General features: G+C 40.8%; 1 protein-coding gene across 2 annotated transcripts in view; it reads left to right on the top strand.

Moving 5' to 3' along the window:
* The window catches only part of SLIT3 (slit guidance ligand 3), a 474203-nt gene that overhangs the window by 331300 nt on the left and 123675 nt on the right, over positions 1-19228 (top strand). For both annotated transcript variants that reach the window (XM_064388141.1, XM_064388139.1), the window contains exons 13-15: positions 227-298; positions 12145-12288; positions 14729-14892. In XM_064388141.1, coding sequence (XP_064244211.1) covers positions 227-298; positions 12145-12288; positions 14729-14892 — 380 coding nt within the window. The remainder of the gene's footprint in view (positions 1-226; positions 299-12144; positions 12289-14728; positions 14893-19228) is intronic.

The raw sequence follows: 19228 nt of genomic DNA, 5'->3' as shown, positions 1-19228 counted from the left end.
TTTCTACATTAAAAATGCCTCCCAACACCAGACGAAGCCTGAATCATAACGACTCATTTAATGCCATGTGCTCTCTGAAAAGAAAATGAGATCAGTGGTTAAATGAAATGCCCACAGATCCTGGGCATGGTGCACCATGATCAATAAAGATGATAATGCAGAGATGTGGGAGGACACTAAACTGGGCTGTAATTTAAGATTTATTTTGTCTTCCTGAATCTTTCAGAGTGCTCTATGGAAACAAGATCACGGAGATTCCCCAGGGCCTTTTTGATGATCTTGTGTCTCTGCAGCTGCTGTGAGTATGATCCCTTCCTCTTCTTTATTTTACTGACTAGCTAGATTTACTGTTCTTTCAGTTGTGACATTAATAGAACCACCTTTTCCACGGAAAACTCACTTCGATGTGCTAGTCTGTTGTTTCTGTGTCAGGCAGGAGGGAGGCAAGGGCTGAAAAAACTAAAAAAGGAAGGTGCCAACAGTTTTATAGCAGAGTGTGTATAATGGATAATAGACAGGAGGATTTAAGAGTGGGGAGGAAATGAGAGACTCAGTCCAAGAAAGGAAATTTGGTCACCGGCTGATGCGTGGGTGGGGATGCCATCTGATTGTTTTTACACATTTAGCACTTGTGGTTCAATGTCTGGATCCTTGAGGGCTTCTGTGCTGCAAGAACCTGCTGGGGCAAGTGAAAGGGCAATGTGAGAGCTCTGCTGCAACTCGTGCTCAGTTCCACGTTCTTATGATGTCAGATGGGGGCTTAGCTGCAAGAGAAATGATTTTACAATATATTGTTATTTAAGGTATTTTATGCCATGTGTGATTTACTTGCAGTCATGATCAGGGTAAGATATATAGAGAGATATTCATTATGCATTAATGGAGCAGAAAAGATTTCCCAAGCCAAATGTGAAATTGCAAATTTCACTCACTCTTGTCTCCACGATCACATTGGGAACCAGTAACTCCTTCAAAGGGAAGGGAATCATCAGCCAGTCAGTAGAGGGAGCAGCAGGGAAGTGAGTTTAATGTGTATTCCTAATGTTGTGATTACCATCGTGGATGAGGCACTCCGAAAATAAAGGTGATGTATGAAAAGTGAGTCAACTCTGCTTTATGTCACATACAGCCCTCCACCCCAAACAGTAAATCATATTTAATATAGAATCTGAAGTAGCTTTTAGACATGTCACTTGAAACCTTTCTGACAATCCTGATGTAGCCAGCAATGGATTTCCCCAAGATTGTCCTTGCCATTGGATGTGTCACTGTGATTGCAGCCTTTGCTGCCCTTATTTGGGATATAAAAGTAAGCTTAGATTTAGATCAGCATTCATGAGCAAAGCCAAACAAGTGAAATGAAGTCACTGAAATGATTCTCTGTGCTGAATGAAGGACTCCTCAGATGTGTAATTTATCCATAAGACCTTACTTGCAGACATGGACCACCCTGTCCCAGAGCAGGGCAGGCAGGGGCCCGTTTGGTTTGGCTGTGCCAATCCCTGAGCTGGGGCAGTGGGGAGCAGCCCATCACTTTATCCTCACCCTGTGCACCTTTTTCTGGCAGCTTCTTTCCTCTCTCCTGCCCCAAACCTCACAAGTTTTCTGGTACTTCAGTGTTTCTGTGCCTGGGCAGTGAGAGAAATTTTGGGGACCATTTTCCAGGTGTGAGAATTATAATTATGAAAGTGCAGAGGAGCTGGGGCTCATTCTACTTTGAGAAAAAACTGTATTTTAAAAAAGATGGGATTTAAAACCATCCTCCCCAACCCAAATATTTTACAGTTGCAACTTTGAAACAATACTCTTCAAGACTTGTTCTGTCTCATCCAGGACACTTTACAGATAGAATCCTTCCCAGGAGGAAAACATAAATAAGAAAATCACTCAACACATGGATCACCATGTCCTATAAAAATATGGGTCTAGAACTTCTGCAAAAGGCATTAAGCAATTTTTAACTCATTCAAGAGCAGTCCTAGCATGCGTGTAGAGCAGGCCTTTAGTGAAGTGCATATTTAACACAAGATACAATTGTTTTTAGTCAGAATTGGCTCAAGTGATGCCTTGTTATTAAGGAAACTACATCTGTGTGCCAGGGAACTGCTGAAAGGTGTTGTTCTTCAACTATTTAAAGATTCTCACGCTGAGACAATGTAAGTAGGTTGCCCTGTTTTGGGATTCCCAAAATACCGTGACCCTGGAGCCTTCCAGGGTCTTCTTGAGAGTGTTTGTATGTAAAGTATCTTTTGGCAAAGAGAGCATTGAATGATCATGTTTTAAATGCAAACAAATGTCTGCAGCTTTTTGGATTGTGGCTTTGAAGCAGCTGTTCTGGGATTGCTTGCAGTATTTTAATGGCTACTAAAAAAAAATAAATGGCATTTGTTGGTCTTAGACCTGCTGTTGAAGAATTGGAAGAGTGCCCTATGATTAGATCTAATTTAGTGTTCCGTGGGCACTAGATTGGATTTCTTCTTATTAGTCTGGAGACACTCTGATAAGAACACTGTGATTAAGGTATCCTGGTAGCCTGTCTGATTTCCTGAGCTGGAGCAGGAGCAGTTTAGAAAATGTACTGGCTTTATGATAAAGCAGGACACAATTAGAAAAAGGGAGTCCTTGTGAGTCCTGTATTATTTGGAAGGAAAAACTATTATTTAGAAAGAAAATATATTCTTTAAAAGGAAAAAATAATTACTGTGATATTTCAGAACAGATAATATTGTTATTAATTGCTTTGAATAAAACTCATCAGAGTTTATCAGACATGTAATTATTCTTCAGTTTAAAAATGCTGTCACAATATAGGCCAGGATTATTCTGTATTCTGGCTGAATTGTTCTCTGTAAGGGCCTAAAACCTTCAGACAGTACCACTGGTGCCAGGAGCCCCAGAGCTGGATAGAGGGGTTCCCATTTCAGGCATGGCCACATCCTCAAGTGTCCTGTTTGACTTTGGTGTAGGGGAAATGAATTCAGAACAAGTTTTAGACAACCTGGCTGGCATCAGCATTCCACATTTCTGCCCTATAAGGCAGAGGTGGCAAGCCTGTATTATATTATATTTGGCAAGAAAATAACTGGGCATGGTTACATAATAAGGGTTTGGAGGATTTTCGTTGAGGGATTAGGGTGTGGTTTTGTTGGGCTTTTTTTAAACCCTATGGGTTTCATTCAAAATGTTGTTTCTGAAGTTTTCATTATAAGTAAATACCTTAAGTAGTTAACATTACCCACAAAAATAATTGCAATTGGATTTTTGTTAAATTGCTGATTTCACAAATCTTATGTGTTTCCTAAGCAGTGGTATCCAACAGAGCAGCAAAAATCATTCTTCAAGTCCAGCTACACATCTGTTCTGTGGAGCAGAAGCTTTTCTTGGACCATGTAGTTTTCCTTCTCCTGTTTGAAGGTGCCAGAGGAGAGGATGATAGAAAGCTTTGTAGCTACTGTACCCTATCCTCATGCATTCTTCTTTTCAGCAGGCTGTATCAAGTGCCTTCTGGGAATTTTAGGTCAATTTGGGTTTTTTGAGAGATTTGTGTTGTTTTCCAGAAAGGGATAACTGGTTTTTTAGCTTTTGTGGGTTTTTTTAATACAGTGAATGGAAACTTTCATTTATTGGGGGATGCATCCAAGCTGTGAAACAGTGTTTGATTAATTTAATTGTTTGCATTTCTTGCATTTAAATAGCAAAATAATGGGAAAGGCTTCAGCTTAAGTTGGAAGTTTTGGAGTAACCGTTAGCTGAGGATGGTTAGTCCAGGAGACCTTCAGCTTGGACTTTGGACTTTCTAGAAACTGGAAGACATTTAACTGTCCTGCTCACCTGTCCTTGAGTTCCCCTGGAATGTGGACAGGCTCTCACAAGAGCCCCTGAGCTTGCCAAGGTGCTGCCAGTCACTGCAGGGGGGCTCAGCACGACCCTGCAGCTCCTTCCCTTGGGGCAGCCCCGGGCCAGATAAACCCAACAGCAGCCACTGGTGCCTCAGGTTTAGCTTTTATGTATTCCAGATTCTATTCTGCTTTAGTGTGTAAGTCTAGGTTTCATGTTAGAGGATTGTGAGCTCTCTCCACAGAGTAGGGAGACAAAACAATTCCTTCCCTAGCTGTGGACCCAGGACAAATGATCCAAATCTCAGGCCCAAGAGCATAAACAATGGTAGACCAAAGAGAGAAAACAAGAAGGATGGGACTTCATGGGCTAATTGTAATTGGACAATTAACTCCAATATGCAAATGGCCCAGAACTGGTAAAAGTGTGACACCCTGTGACTGGTTGTGCATTTTGTGGCCATTTTGGGTTCTACTGCCCAAGGTGGATCCATTGAGGCCTCTTAATAAATCCTGACTTTATTCTTTAGCTCCACCTAGTCTCTGTTCTAGAGGAACAGAGGCACAAGGCATCACCATGGGCACCGAGTTTGTGATATTTGTCATATCTAAGTAACACACTTCCCTCCCTGCAGCCGGATTAAAACAAACATTCTGGCAGCCTTTTGTTGCAGCCACTCGCCCTGCACGTCGCGGCGCTCTGCTTCCTGCAACAAGCAGCTACCATAAAATCTCTGCTCTTTAAAGAGGCTGCAGAGCAGAATAATATGAGGGATGAAGTCTCATTTTTCAAATGTCTGGCAAGTATCAGTTTTCAATAACTCCTTTTCCTTGAGAAAATTTACTTTGCATAGTTACTAATCATACAAGTGCTCAGGAGTGTTGATCCTAAATCTTCTGCTTGTGATCCCCATGTTTTACTGAGCAAGAAAAATCCCCATGGTGGGCTCTGTTTTGATGTTGCTAAACATCAGGAGATCTACTCCTGTGGTACATATATATTAAAATCAGAGGGTTGTTGTGTTTCTCTCTCAAAAAATGAAGCCAGAAGCTGACAGCCTTCTCCTCCTTCACCTAATATCTGGTCATTAGGGAAAACTCAATGCTGCAGTTGGAAAGGAGCAACAATCATATTGGTGCCTGGAGTTTGACATATTGACAGATAAAGTGATGTCAAAAGTGGTGACAAATTATCAGTCATCTAACCTGGGTTAAAACTGGAACTAGATATAATATTTACAACTTCAGCTGACCCTAAAATAGACTTGGATGAAGTGCCAAGTCATGTGTGTACTTTCAGAAACTGCTATCATCAGTCTTCCCAAAATTCAACTGGTCAAATTTTGGTTTGAGTGATTCTTATTTTTTTGTAACTTGATTTTTTGCTGGTTTTTTTTTCTGTGATGAATAAGGCAGATACTTGGTATCTCCAGCTCTTTTCTGGTGAGGTTGCTTGAAAATATCTTCATGGTGAATTTGCCAAGTTTGAAGTGCTTGTGTCAATTTGTAATTCTAAACTGAATGCCAGTACTGAAGAGCTTAAAGCAGGATCTACCAATTATTTATTGTGTACTCTTGGGTCTTGATAGAATCTCAAAGAGAATGCTGTGATGTACAAACTCATACAGAGTATTTAAAAACAACAGAATGTACATCAATTCCAATATTTGGCATTGTATACATTGCACTGTTGTATACATAAATATATTAATCAGCTATGTAAACAGTACAGAAATGTCAGAATAAAGAAAGTGCAGTTTTGCATTTACAAGTCTTTAATAGCACAGTAGTCTCTTCTCTTCCCCATAGTGATCTGGGCTTTAAATGATGTATAAAATCTTATTCTGTGGAGTTCTTAATTTTTCCCATGGAGAATATACAACAGGCAGTAAAAATAAGAGCCCTTGTGACTGATGTAAGGGGAAAACATTTTCACAGTGATGTCAGGTAGTTGGAGTAGGCTGCCCAGAAAGCTGTGCATCCTCTGTCCTTCAAGGTTTTAAAGACCAGACTTCATCCAGACTGGATAAAGCTCAAGGTAACCCAATCTGACCTTGTAGCTCATCCTCTTTTGGCAGCTATCAGGGCAAAAAACCACTGGAGCTTCCTGGAACTCTGAATTACCCTGTGATCTGGCGAAATGCATTAACTGTGCATGAATGAGTCATGCTTTGAGTGGGTTTCAGACCAGATGACCTGGAGGTTCTATGCAACCTATGTCATTTCTGGGATCTGTGAACCTAAATTCTTAGCAAAATGGCATATGAGCTTTTCTCTTGATTACTCAAAATATTTCTGGCTATGGCACAGAGATTATGCCACGCTTATCCTTCCAGTCCAGCACAGAATGCTCTCTGCACAGACCTGTTTAATAGCTTTAGAATTACTTTCCAGCCATTTGCCTCAAGCTTTTTTTCCTTCAGATTTCTGCATTGAGGTTGCTATTGTGATAATGTTACTAAACTCAATAGCTGCTGTTAAAAGTGAGGAAGCAGCATCTGCCAGACTCAGAAATACAATTACAGTCGAGCACTAATGAAGGAGTGGAGCAGCATCTGCCTTTCCTGTGTCACTGGTGCAGCCTGGCTGCATGCAGCTTCCCAAACAACTGCTCATCGCCACGTCAGTGTGAGCCAGCAGCCTCTGACGCCAGTGCTCCGAGCTGGACTCTCCTGACAGCAGCTCTCCTCCTTGTTATTGCACACAAACCTAACTCTGCTAGCCCTGAAAGCTGTGAAGATGTGTTTGTTCCCTTGAGCATCTGAATTAATCATGTGGTTATCTCGAATCAGCTGTGATCTCACCTGCAGGCAGGAGTTAGACACTGTTGAGTTTCAAGTAGCAGAAGTCTGGGTGCTGTGACAACATGTGTTTATAATTCTCTAGGTAGTAACAGAAGTACCACAGGATTGTTTTGTGGGTGGTGTTCAACCAGAGCTGGAGACTTTTGGATCAGAAAAGGAATTTCTGAAATCTTTTTCTAAATTCCCACCAAAACAACACTGTCAGACTGTGCTCTGTACTTCTTTCTTGACTCATTATCAGCTTGCGACTTTTCCATTTTCATTTACTGTGAATAAATTTGTCATCACCATCATCCAGTTTCCTGAACATGGAGAAGCACTTGAAGCTGGTTAAGCAAGCATGATGATGATTTCATGCTGGTTATTATCAGCTGAAGCACTGACAGACTCTTCAGTGGTCAGTCATCACATTAGAAAATGTAAATTTTAGTAGACGTTTAAATATCTTGACACAGTAAGAGACAATCAAAATACCCCCTGACAGTCTAGGCCATCTTAAAATGTTCCTGAAACTTAATATAATTATTTTGCCAATAACTAGGCAGGGGCACACACAATTCTGTCTCTGTAGATGTTGCTTATCATTGGCTGCTAGCATGACCAAGTACTAGATATTGCTGTTCTCCTGTGAAAAATTGTGTTAAATCAAGGATGACACTTAATTGCCTATAAATTTCAAGAGAAAATTCTGAAAAATACATGCTAATATTTTTAACTTCTTATAACAGGTACTTTATATTCTAAGGAAAGCTTTTTGCTGAGAATTCTTTTTTTGCTGCCTTATAGTGCCTCTGAATGTAGGTGAAGCCTGCAACTATTGATATTCTATAAAGGTCATGCCTGTTCAATTTGTATTCTGCTGTTAGCCAGGCAAAACTGTTACCCAGTTCTCCTCTCCCTTACAAGTCTCCTGTGCCTCTTACATCTGTTTTTTCTGGTGAATTCTCATTTTCCCCAGTGGAGTCTGGCATGTGGGATGTGCCAGCCAGTTCATGGGATGCCAAACATTTTCATTCTCATCGTGTTGTCGTTGCTGTCAAAACACAAAGCTGGTGAAAAGGGAAGAGAAGCTTTTCAGTGCCTTGGTGCAGCTTTTCTCCCTGACACTTTCTTTTAGGCTCACTCGTGTATTTAGGATGAATCCTGCTCTATCCTGGAGCACCAGAGGCCAGCCTGCAGTCCCTGGCATGTGTAAGGTTGTCAGGCTGCTGTTGATTCTCCAAGTTCTGTGGTTATTTCCTGATAGTTTGATTACTTGACCTCACTGAGATAAAAATACAAACATGGCTAAGGGTAAAAGCCATATAAACATTCCCATTTGCTCTTAAAAACCAATTTTTTCAGTCATTTTGGGTTTGGAGTTCAGAATGTTATTTAAATGTTAATCACTTGAAGCTGTGCTTGGGCATATAATTCAATTATGGGACCATCTTAATTATGCAGATGGTGCTTATGAGCAGCTGATACAATTACAGAGACAATTCAGTGCACATTCATTTCAAGGGCTTAGCTGAAACACGTTATTATTTCAATGTGTGTGGACAAATCCACTTTTTTCAGGAAATGGGTTCATGGAATTGTAATAGTGCCCTGCTCAGCTCGTTGTTCCAATGGTGTGCAAACCACAAGGTTTTTAACCATTCTCCCTTATTCTGTGGTGGTCCAAGGCTTGTGAGAGGTTTCTTCATGTTTTTTACATGTCCAGAGGGATGAAAATGGAGACTTGAGTTAATAATCCATCATCCCTCTGGGTAGCAGGCGGTTTTATTTCTACTTGAATATTTAACCTCCTTTTCAATGGTGCCCCACATCTGGAGGCCGTGTGTAAATCTCATCCAATCAAGCTGATAACAAAACAGGAGAATTAGTGGAATTTACTTTCACCATGAATTGCTGCAAAAATAAATACTGTGTAATTCCTGCTAAAATGGAACTCCACTTTTAATGTTGTTCCTTCTCTTGGTGTAAGTCCAATAAAGGAACCTTTAGTATGTTTTATGGCCTGGTTCAGTGTTTAAGGAAGAGTCTGCTTCCTGGAATATGCTTTTCTCATCTGCCTTTCTGTTAGTTTAAAAAACCTCTTAAAACCACTTTTAACTCCATGTGAGGCCTGCCTTGTATACTTAATTAAAAATTAGATGCCATTAGTGGAGCTGGGATAATGAAGAAAGAATAAGTAAAGGACTGAGATTTATAGAGGGGGATATTCATAGCAGATATTTTAAAATAACTGGGAGTTTTGAAAGGAGTATGAACCTGAATGATTCTGGCCAGAAGTCATCATCTAACTCACAGTAAGGAGGAGGGAAAAATTTTTAGGGATGATGTATTCTGCTTCCTCAGTTTCTTTTCTCCCCTGTTTCTCACTGATTCTGAGCAGAAATAAGTCATTAATATATCTCACCATCCACCTCAGATGGCCACACCATAATCCCTTGTATTCCTGTTGAGCACACTATCTGTAATACACAGAATAGGTGTTGTCACCTCAGAAAAGCTGTTTAGGACCTGAATTCCCACTTCCAAACAGTCTGCACAGGCACTTTTCTGTTCCAAATTACTCTGATGCTTGAAGAAGAGCCTGTGCCTCTGTACTTGTGGCTGTATAGAGGATCAGTTGCTCTCATTTTCAGTGTTTGGTTCTAAATAAATATCACAGGTTATATCACCATGAACATAGTCATTAAAAATTCATGCCAGGAACCTCGTCACATTGTAAATTCTATTTTCCAGCATGGGTTTTATTCAAGTTTTGTTGAAACTAATGGGAGAATGAATCTGGATGCAGTGTATTCACTGCAGTTGCAGGTCAGTTTTGCTCAGAGGGTTTTTCCAGTGGGACTTTGTGCCTGATCTTTGCACAGGAGGGAACAGCATCTGCCCAGAGCAGCTCTGCTGTGCACTTCTGAGGCATCCCAAGAAGACATCCTGGTTACCCACATGTGGAAATACAATTGTAGCTCAGTTGTAAAGTCTCTTCTTGATGAGATTTCTTTCATTTTTGCTTCATACCTTGTTACAAGTACTGCTTGCAACATAAACCATTACTATAAAATTGGAAAAAAATGAGCACCTAGCAAAATAAATGGAATTACATTCTTCTTTTCAGTTTTGTTCCTGGGTAGCTCAGGTGCCAAGCCTCTGTCATGGGACAGGAACAGCCAAACCAAGCTGGTGTGCATTCCCTAAAACCAGGGTGGCACCAGTTCAGAAGGACAGGGGATAGAAACCAAAGGATTTGTAATGCCTGAGAGCATGTTCAGGGATACTCTTCAAAATTCAGTACCTGGTTCTGCATCCTACTACTTTGCTAAGTCATTCTTTATGGATAAGATACTCTACAAGCTGGAAAGAGAAATGCATGATGTGTGAGGTGGGAGAGGAGGAGATTGCTTTGCTTTGGTTTGCAAATGGCTGTCAGAAGCAGCAGGAGGAGATGGCTTTTGCTGTTGGAGTGAAGGGGGAGGAGCTGTTCCTGTGGCCCAATGGGAAAATTACCCTTTTACTTTTGGGGGAGCCAGCAGGAGTGTGGATTAGGTGTCATGGAAATACAGATTCCTGAGGGGTCATACTAGTGCTGCTTATGATTTCATAAAATTGTTTTAGCTATTAGTTCATGCAAAAATGTAACCTCATTTATCCATCATTGCCTTCTATGGGATTTTGTCTTAACTAATGTCAAACTTCATTTTCCACAACATATAAAGGAGGAAATTGTGGTAAATGGATACTGACTTTCCTGTAGGCTGGGGAGGGAGTTCTTCTTTGGAGCCCTCTCATTCCAAAGCATTCCTGTTCTCCTGGAGCCCTCCATGTATCACAAACACTGAAACTTTTGGCTGCAGCAACGAGGCTCTGCCAAAACAACAGTGAGAGCAGAGAACTGTAATGAGCTTGTGATGTTCCAAAGGTTTCAGGAGTGTAAAGGCAGAGAAAGCATCTTCTGAATTACTTTTTGGAGAAAAGAAAAGCATCACATGCAGCTAGCAAGCTTGTATTTCTTCCTGAGTGGCTGCCCTCTTGTCTTTAGTGGTGTCTGTGCAGTTTGTTGAGAATAGAAGCTCCCTGTGCTGCTGTTAGAGGTGTCTTTAAAATGATGCATTTGCTTGCTGAGGAATAGAGGATATATTTTCCTTTTTGCCTATAAACATATTTGTCTTCTGTTTTCATATTAGTGTGCTGTCTCACAGAGACCCACATTGATGCAACATTTAGTCCTTTAAATTCATTGACAAGGGCAGAATTTTGATCTCAGAGAGCTGAGTTAACAGCATATACTGTTTGCAGTTTACCATTTTTCTCAGTAGTTCTTGGTAGTAGTAAAAAGATGTGGATTTTGGCTTTGCTAAGTAAATAGGTAATTTCCTGCCTATTTCCCTTCTAAGTGCAGGATACCACCTATGCAGATGACAGTGACAAATTAAGTGTTCTTGTGTTTGATTGTCTCAGCAGGAGATGCAGCTTGTTGTTGGGTTTGCATATACTTGTGACATGGGGCAGAACTCTGGATGGATGAGCTAAGAAAACTTGCACAAGTACTGTCCAAGATTTTCTTGCTGAACTGATTAGTCCCACCAGCTGGTTGCTGTGTAGTTGTAAAATATATGGTTTTGTTGTTTGGGTTTTTTTTTAATAGTATTTTAGTTGCCTTTGTGCTGCTTTTCCACAACTGCACAGGACTCTGGTGTGACTGGAATTCATGGAATTGTGGGACAGTAGAGGCTGGAAGGGACCTTGAGTGATCACTTGACAATAGTCTGGGCAACCCTTGCTTAAAGCAGAGCCACCATATTAGGTCAGAGCAGGTTGCTGCAGGACTTTATTTGGTGTCACTTTGAAAACCTCCAAGGACAGGGACTGAGGACACAGCTCCTGTGGCAGCCTGGGTCCCTGCCTGGCTGTCCTTGGGTGTGAACTGGGTTTCCTTTCAGTAAGTTTTAGACCTTACACTTCTCTCTTTTTGTTTCCCAAGAGAAATCTCTTTTTAATCTTCCATTATCAAATTAACCCTACACTCCTTATCAAAAGATTTCAAACTCCCAGAATTTCAGTTAGATTTAAGACAGCTGCTGGTAGAGAAAATTGAAAAATACAGGTTCTTGCTGTGGGCTGTGTGTGCATGGAATAGCAAGGTGGGGAGTAATTTTTATTCCTGTGTATATTAAGCTGAAGGCTTCCTTGAATATTTGCGTAGAATTTTGAATAAATTGAGAGAGGGCTAGGCATACAACCCCCCACACGCCCCCAGCTTTTAAGTATTTTAAGATGGCTAGCACTGTTATATGTCTGCATATTCCCCAGCTATGAGAGCACTCTTGTCCACTGTGAGTTTTTCACCTTTGAAATGTAGCAGGCAAATGAAGCCTTTACATGTGGTTTAGCTTTGATGGCTAGGTTAATTTTTTTTTTTTTTTTTTTTTTTTTAGATTTAACCCCAAAGTCCAGTCTATCTTTATTTGATTATTACAAGATTAATGACTTCTAAACCTTTTCTCTCTTTTCAGGCTTCTCAATGCCAACAAGATCAACTGCCTGAGGGTAAACACGTTCCAAGGTCTGCATAATCTCAAACTGTTATCTCTTTATGACAACAAACTGCAGACCGTCAGCAAGGGGCTCTTTGCACCTCTGCGATCGATCCAGACTCTGTGAGTATGCAGGCACAGCACACATGACAGCTCTCTCTTCCCCCACCAAAAATGCTGCCTGTCTTTTCATCTGACATTAAGACAATTTGGAAGAGACATCCGTGTAGCAGTCCCTCCTTTCCTCACTGGGAGAAAAGGAGCAAGAAGAAGAAGTGTTGCATCAGCTCAGCAAGGGCAGGATCGACGCAGCCTGCCCTTAGTGACAGAAATGTCAGGGCTGTGTGGAGCTCGGGCTGTTTGTTGGGGAGATAATGTGTGCATTTGACTCTGGATAAGATATGAACAGCACATTCTATTAGGATCATTGCCTAACAGTTTTTAATGAGCCAATGAGTTGGCATCTCTCCTGCCTGGGTCTGAGTCCTGCTGTGCAGTTCGTGACTTCTGTAACCACATTTCAGCTGACATTCCACTTAAGGGGAATGATATGTTGTATTATTTGATCCATTAAGAAAATCCACTAAACAATTTTGAATTTGGAGGCATTAGAATAGGCATCAGAAGCAAAAATACAGAAATTATTCAATATTTTGTAGAAGAAGGTCTCGTTCTAAAGCTGTGAGTAATAAGATAATAAGGTAAATAGTACTCCTTCAGAGCTGGAGCTGGCAGCCTGATATTCCAGTATTAAAATACGTATGGGGGTGTGTGTATATATATATATATATATATACATACTGCAGTATCTGTGCACATACATGCTATAGTACTGCAACTTTTGTATGCAAATGCACATTTATATATTTTCATACTGGAAATGCATTGGCTGAATTAGTTGTAGAAATGTTTTAAATCGTATACAAATTAACTGACAGCAGTGATTTCTTGCAGCAGAGTTTCTGCCACGTCCTCAGGCAGCCACAAACATGACTTGAATTTCCAACAGATATTTGGCCAGTATGTATTGCTACAAACCATTAAGGCATTGGAATGATCATGTACAAGACCCCCCAGTTCTGCCCCCACAGCTCTACCGTGCTTTCTGCCGCTGCACACAGGAAGTGGGGCCACAGAGAGTGTTCTTTCACAGAGATATGTAAGGTTTGTCAGGTTAAACAACAGGCTTTTTTAATGTTTGTAGCCCTAAGCTGTGAACATCTCCCATTGGTTTCCATAGCTTAGAATGGACTTGTTGCTTCACACCAAGAGACTTAGTCAGAAAGTTTTGATTCATTTTCCCCTTTTTAATACTCCAAGTGATTGCCATCTTCTGTGTTTTTCTAGAGCTGCAAAACCAGACCCAAATTCTGTCTCTTTGTGATTCTTTGGACCTTTCACAGCAGGAATGGCTCTACTGCAACAAGAATCTTGAGTTTCTTCAGGCCCTTTCTGCTCTGTGTGCTCTCCCTTCCCACTCCTGAGCAGCCACTGCCCTGTTGCATTTTACACTTATTTTGTTCAGTGGCAGTTCATAAATATAACTGCAAACAGACAAGAAGTTTCTACAAGTGGAAAACAGTAACAGAGTGAGAGAGTTCTTGTGAGGCTATAACTTTATACCTCTGTCCAAACCAAATTGAAACATCTGTCTTTTCTTAACCTGTCTTTGCAGTTATTGGAGAGTTGAGCCCTGCTCCCTTGGAGGTCAGAGGGACTGAGGCAAGTTAGCTGAACTGAGATTAGAGCCTGGCTTTGGGAAAGACCTGGCAAACTCTCCTGATACAGTGCTCAGTTTTGTCAAGCAAAATAAATTAGAACAGCAGCAGAAAAACACTTTCTCTCTGAGATGCTCCAGCAGATTTTATTTTACCAAAGTATAAATGCCCACTTAAAATCAATGCTACGTTACCTATTTCCAATTTCATAGGAAACAAGTTTGGCAAATTTTGGTGAAGAATAGAGTGCAGTTGTACTTTGCCTAAACACTTCAGTCTTTAAATTAAAACCTTTTGCTTCAGGAATAAATACATATTAAGGAAGTACTGTTAGAAATTACAAGCATTTGCAAATATTAATTTCACTCTCTTGAAAAGATTCTGGACCACTTCTGCCTTTGCCCAAAAATCCAAGGTGCTTTACTAATTCACATTTTGAGCTTGCTGATAAAATTTCTTTAAACCAGGATACAAAACGATCTTCAGGTAAGGTGCATTTATTTCAAGAGGCAGCACGTCAAGCTCTCAGGAGAAACCATAGGACTTGGGAGACAGCAGCAGGTCTGTGTCCTTTAAAGGGGGCTTTGCTATCTTAATTTTTGTTTCCTCTGTGCGAGGACTTGCCGCAGATGTGAGCGCTCACAGAATTCTCCATTCACGTGCGGCTCCGCGCGGCTTCCGCCGGGCCTGGGGTGGTTTCTTTTTCCAGGAGCCGATTCAATTACTCCACTCTTCAGCTTTGGTGCTGGTGGAAAAAAAAAAAAAAAAAAAAACCCAACAAAAAAACAGTGATGGAGCACGGTGTCACAGGTCACTGGTGATTAAACATGCCATCCTTCTCGCAGACATTTAGCTCAGAACCCATTTGTGTGCGACTGCCATCTGAAGTGGCTGGCTGATTACCTGCAGGATAATCCGATCGAGACGAGCGGCGCGCGCTGCAGCAATCCCCGTCGCCTTGCCAACAAACGCATCAGCCAGATCAAGAGCAAGAAGTTCCGCTGCTCAGGTAATAATTCATTTATCCAGCCTCTGCTGCGCTCCCCGTGCGGGATGAGCGGGGCCAGAGAGCCCGCTAATCCAATCTGCGGGACAGTGTTTGCTGTAATGGATATTAGGGAGCATCTTTGGAAATTGAATTTGGGGAAATTGGGTTAGTTCGACAGAAAGGCAATTACCTTATGGATTAAAAAAAAAAAAAAAAGAAGAATGAAAAGAAAAAAAAAGCAGTCTATAGCTGTCTTCTATTAAAAACAAAGAAAAAATATAAAAGCTTGTGATGTATATTTGTAAAAAAATACTAATTTATGAAATATTTAAGCAAAAAATGACAATATATATGCATCCATGTGGGAAATGTTATATTTTGACAGGATTGTCAATTGTATTCAAGCAGAGCTCTTACTGACCTAATGAGAGCTGAGCTCAAGTTTAGTTCCCACACTTAAATGACTGAGAACAGTGTGAGAGGTTTTCATACAACTGGGAGTGAGCATTTCTGGTCTGGGATGGGAGTGAATCTGGGGGTGAGGGAATGGCATCAATTCACATGCTTTCATACATTCATTTTTCTGACACCCATAAGCAATATACACTAACTCCAGTAAAATTGCCATCAAAGTTGGTAAGATTTTTGGTTTCAGCAAGCTTTGAATCAAAAGGTGCATAATAATTTAGGCAAAGGTTTTGTGTTGTGAATGAAGCAGAAAATCGTTTCCACCTGAAATTAACCTGCAAAGTAACATAAACAGCTTTTTCTTAATCTTATCTGTTCTTTATTTATGGTTCAGCTGTCAGTAAAAGGATATTTCTTGCCTTACACAGCACAACTAAGCAGATGCCTACTTCTTCATGTGTTTTTCCTACTGGTTATATTGGTTATATCTATTTTGGATTACTGCATTTTTGTATACTGTAAAGACAAGCAGGTCTCAGTAAGCAAATCTATTAGTGTGTACTGAGGAGAAAAATGACTGTTATTGATGGAGTACCTTGCGGTGTTTTCTATGAAAATTACTATGATTTTTCTTTTTTTCCTCTGAAAAGCAACATGATTAATTGTGTTCCTGGTGGTAAAAGATGAATGGCTCTAGATGGGGATGCAGCATGAAGCTGGGTGGCAGCAGCCCAAAACAAGCCGTTGTGCTTTGTGCATCTCTGCGAGCAACATGCCGAGCTAAACCTTCCCCTTATGGGGGAAAGAAAATAAAGATAACTTCATTTGCAGTCAGCTTTTCTTGGGCAGGCTTGTTAAGGTCTTCAATCCCTTGTGACTCAAGCTACAATATTTAAATCAGGCTTGAAATTATGACATATTTTATCTAGGTTTTTGGATTGTGTCCATCATCGTAACAATGTAATTAGCCAGTAATATTCATATTTAAATAAACTGGAAATGAAAATGCATAAATATAACTTAGACAGGAAAGCAGCCTGCAGAAACAGATCTGTATAAACCTGTACCCAATTTGCCATTGTTATTTTCTTCTGCTTTTATTAATGGGCTAGAGGAATTAATGTTATGTGTGTGCATGCATGCTTTGAACAAAGGTACAGGCTATTGGAGAAGGCAAACACCAGCTGACACCATTTAGGAGAGGTCAGAGCTAAGAAGAGCTACAGTGCAGAACTCAGTACCTGGTGATGCTGAGAATAATATTTTGTGTGAGTTCTTATCTTGGGGGTCCTTTCCTTCAGGCATTAGGTTGTTTTTCCCTGGATCTCCAACTCTACATCTATATCAAAACCACATGGAAAAAGCATAAACCTGACTTATGAAGGAGGAGAGCAGGGATTGAACAGCTTCAGAACAAAGATTTCAGCTGGATGAAAACTAATGCTGTTCAAAAGCTCACTAGAGAAGAGATCCTTGCCTGTAGAGTTTCCAGATGGTGATGAGATACATTGAACTCGACTTGCTGTCTGCTCACATGAGACAGGGAACATCTAATGGTTTAGAAAATCTTAGCTTGTAAATCAATCCAGGGAACAGACATCCTTGGCACCTGTTCTGCTCAACTTGTCCCTTTGAATCATGGCTGCTTCAGGCTTGGCATTTAGCAGGAATTTTCCATGTTTTCATTTTGAGGAATGTGTTTCATCCCAGGATCTAACACAGCACGTCTCTCTGCAGAAATGTCCATGAGGTATGAATCTTCTTTTAGAGCATTGGGCAGTGCTTTGTGTCATCCAGGGATGACACAATCCCACTGGGATGGCAAGGCTTAGTAGCTTTCTGTGTCCTCACTGTCTTTGGGATTCTCTGTTCTAGTTTCTACGTCTTCTGCTCAGTGTATGAAAAAACAATTTTTCACTTTAAAGTCTTTTGTAAATGTGCATCTCTTTCTCAAAAGGTTCTTTTTTCAAGATCCTGATATTTTCATGTAGTTTGTGTAATATATCTAGTACATGTCAATGGTCAGAAAATTGTTTTTGAGGGGAGAACACAGGGAATGTGAGGGGTTGGCTAAGGAAGAAATGTGAGGGATTTTATTCTCACACAGTTTTGACATTTGAGAAGAGATGAGGATGCACAGAAAGTTTGGGCTCTGTGGGAGCTGAGGTACTCAGGCAGTGTCAGGATCACACCCAGGAGTAGTTAAGCCTAGGAGAGTTTAATACTTTCACATCAGGGAAAGGACAGTTTTAAAGTCATGAAATTCTGAGGTTGTCCTGAAGTGGTCTGTGTGTCTGCCACATTCCTTTTGACAAGGACACGTAGTGATAGGACAAGGGGGAATGGCTTTAAACAGTAAGGTGGTTGATTTGGATTGGATATTGGGGAGAAATCCTTCCCTGGGAGGGTGCTGAGGCCCTGGCACAGGGTGCCCAGAGCAGCTGTGGCTGCCCCTGGATCCCTGGCAGTGCCCAAGGCCAGGTTGGATGAGGCTTGGAGCACCCTGGGATGATGAAAGGTCTACCTGCCCATGGCAGGGGGTGGGCCTGGATGATCTTTAAGTTCCTTTCCAACCCAAACCATTCCACGATTCTGTGATCATAAAGGAGACTGTCAGAAAGGGACTGTGAGGAAAAAAAGAAAAAAAAAAAAGTGACTGTTCCGTAAATTAAGGGAAGAAAGGGAAGTGCTTTTTCTCTAAGAACAGAAGAGAGGAGTGGTTAGCAGGAACAGTGAGAAAAGCTGAGATGTTTGAAGTTTCATCAGTCTGAAGTGGCAGAGGAGCATCAAGAAGGAAATGTCAAGAGGACACAGAAGCAGATGGGCTAAATAGAACTGTATTTGATAATTAAATGAAATTGTGAAGACAGATCTACAAAACTTCCTTCTGAACATTCTTTCCTTCAGTTTTCATCACAGGTCCCCACCATCCTGCTCAATAGCATCCAGCCTGAAGTACTTGCCTTCTTTTTTCAATTGATCAGTTCTTTGAGTTGAGGTACTTTTCCCAGATGCTATTTCCTCACAGAGCCTAATGATTCAAGCTTTTACTGATGACAATGGAGCAACATCTGCAAAGGTTATGAGTGGCCGTAGGAAGGAGCTTCTGTGCAACAGGTAGATAATGTACATAATTCTTTGTAAAAGGAGAATTGGAAGCATTATAGCATGAAATGAAGGAACAGCAGGGAACAGGACATATTTTTGCCCAGGGCTGTGAAACAGGCTAAGCTTTTGAATATACCATCAAATATGTTTAAACTTCAAATTGCAATAGATACTATTTTCTATGATTTGATGCAGTGCACCACAATAATAACAAATCTCCCCCTTGCCCAACTGTCTCCCCACAGCTGTACAATCTGAGACTAAAAAATCTGAGATGCTTTCTTGAAAGATAAATCATAAGTACAGGCTCTGACTAATTGTCTCTCTTCTGTTTAGAAAAGGGAAATACTGTCATTTTCAGTGGCAACAGTGAAATTCCGATGATTATTTTCTTTTTGGCTGCATCTGCCCACTTTGACCACCTAAGGATCCAATGGTGCTTGGCAGCCTGAGGTCACTGGAGGCTCCCATTCTTAATATGAATAAGGGGAAAAAAGATCAACACAAATATCCTGCCCAGAAGCATTTGATTAAGTTCGATACAGAGCAGTTTTGTTTTCTAAGGCAGCACTAGGCTTTAGGAGTAAGGGAAATGAATCTATGAGCAGATTGTGTTGTCTCTGTGGTAGCTTATTGTCACTTCAAGACTTGGCAGGTTCCTTGATTGCTGTGTGACACTGTGTATGAAATAGCTTTTGGAAAGAATTGCCTTTGCATTCAGCTGTATATCTATTTCTCCCTGTGATATGTTTGCATTTTTCAGTATATTGTGCATTTCAAAAGCAATGAAAGTTCCACCTGCTGTACTGACACAAACTATCTCTGATAATGATCAAAGCAA

The sequence above is a fragment of the Passer domesticus genome, chromosome 13 (genome assembly GCF_036417665.1).
Source record: "Passer domesticus isolate bPasDom1 chromosome 13, bPasDom1.hap1, whole genome shotgun sequence".
Lineage (NCBI taxonomy): Eukaryota > Metazoa > Chordata > Aves > Passeriformes > Passeridae > Passer > Passer domesticus.
This window is presented reverse-complemented; position numbering and strand designations above follow the sequence as displayed.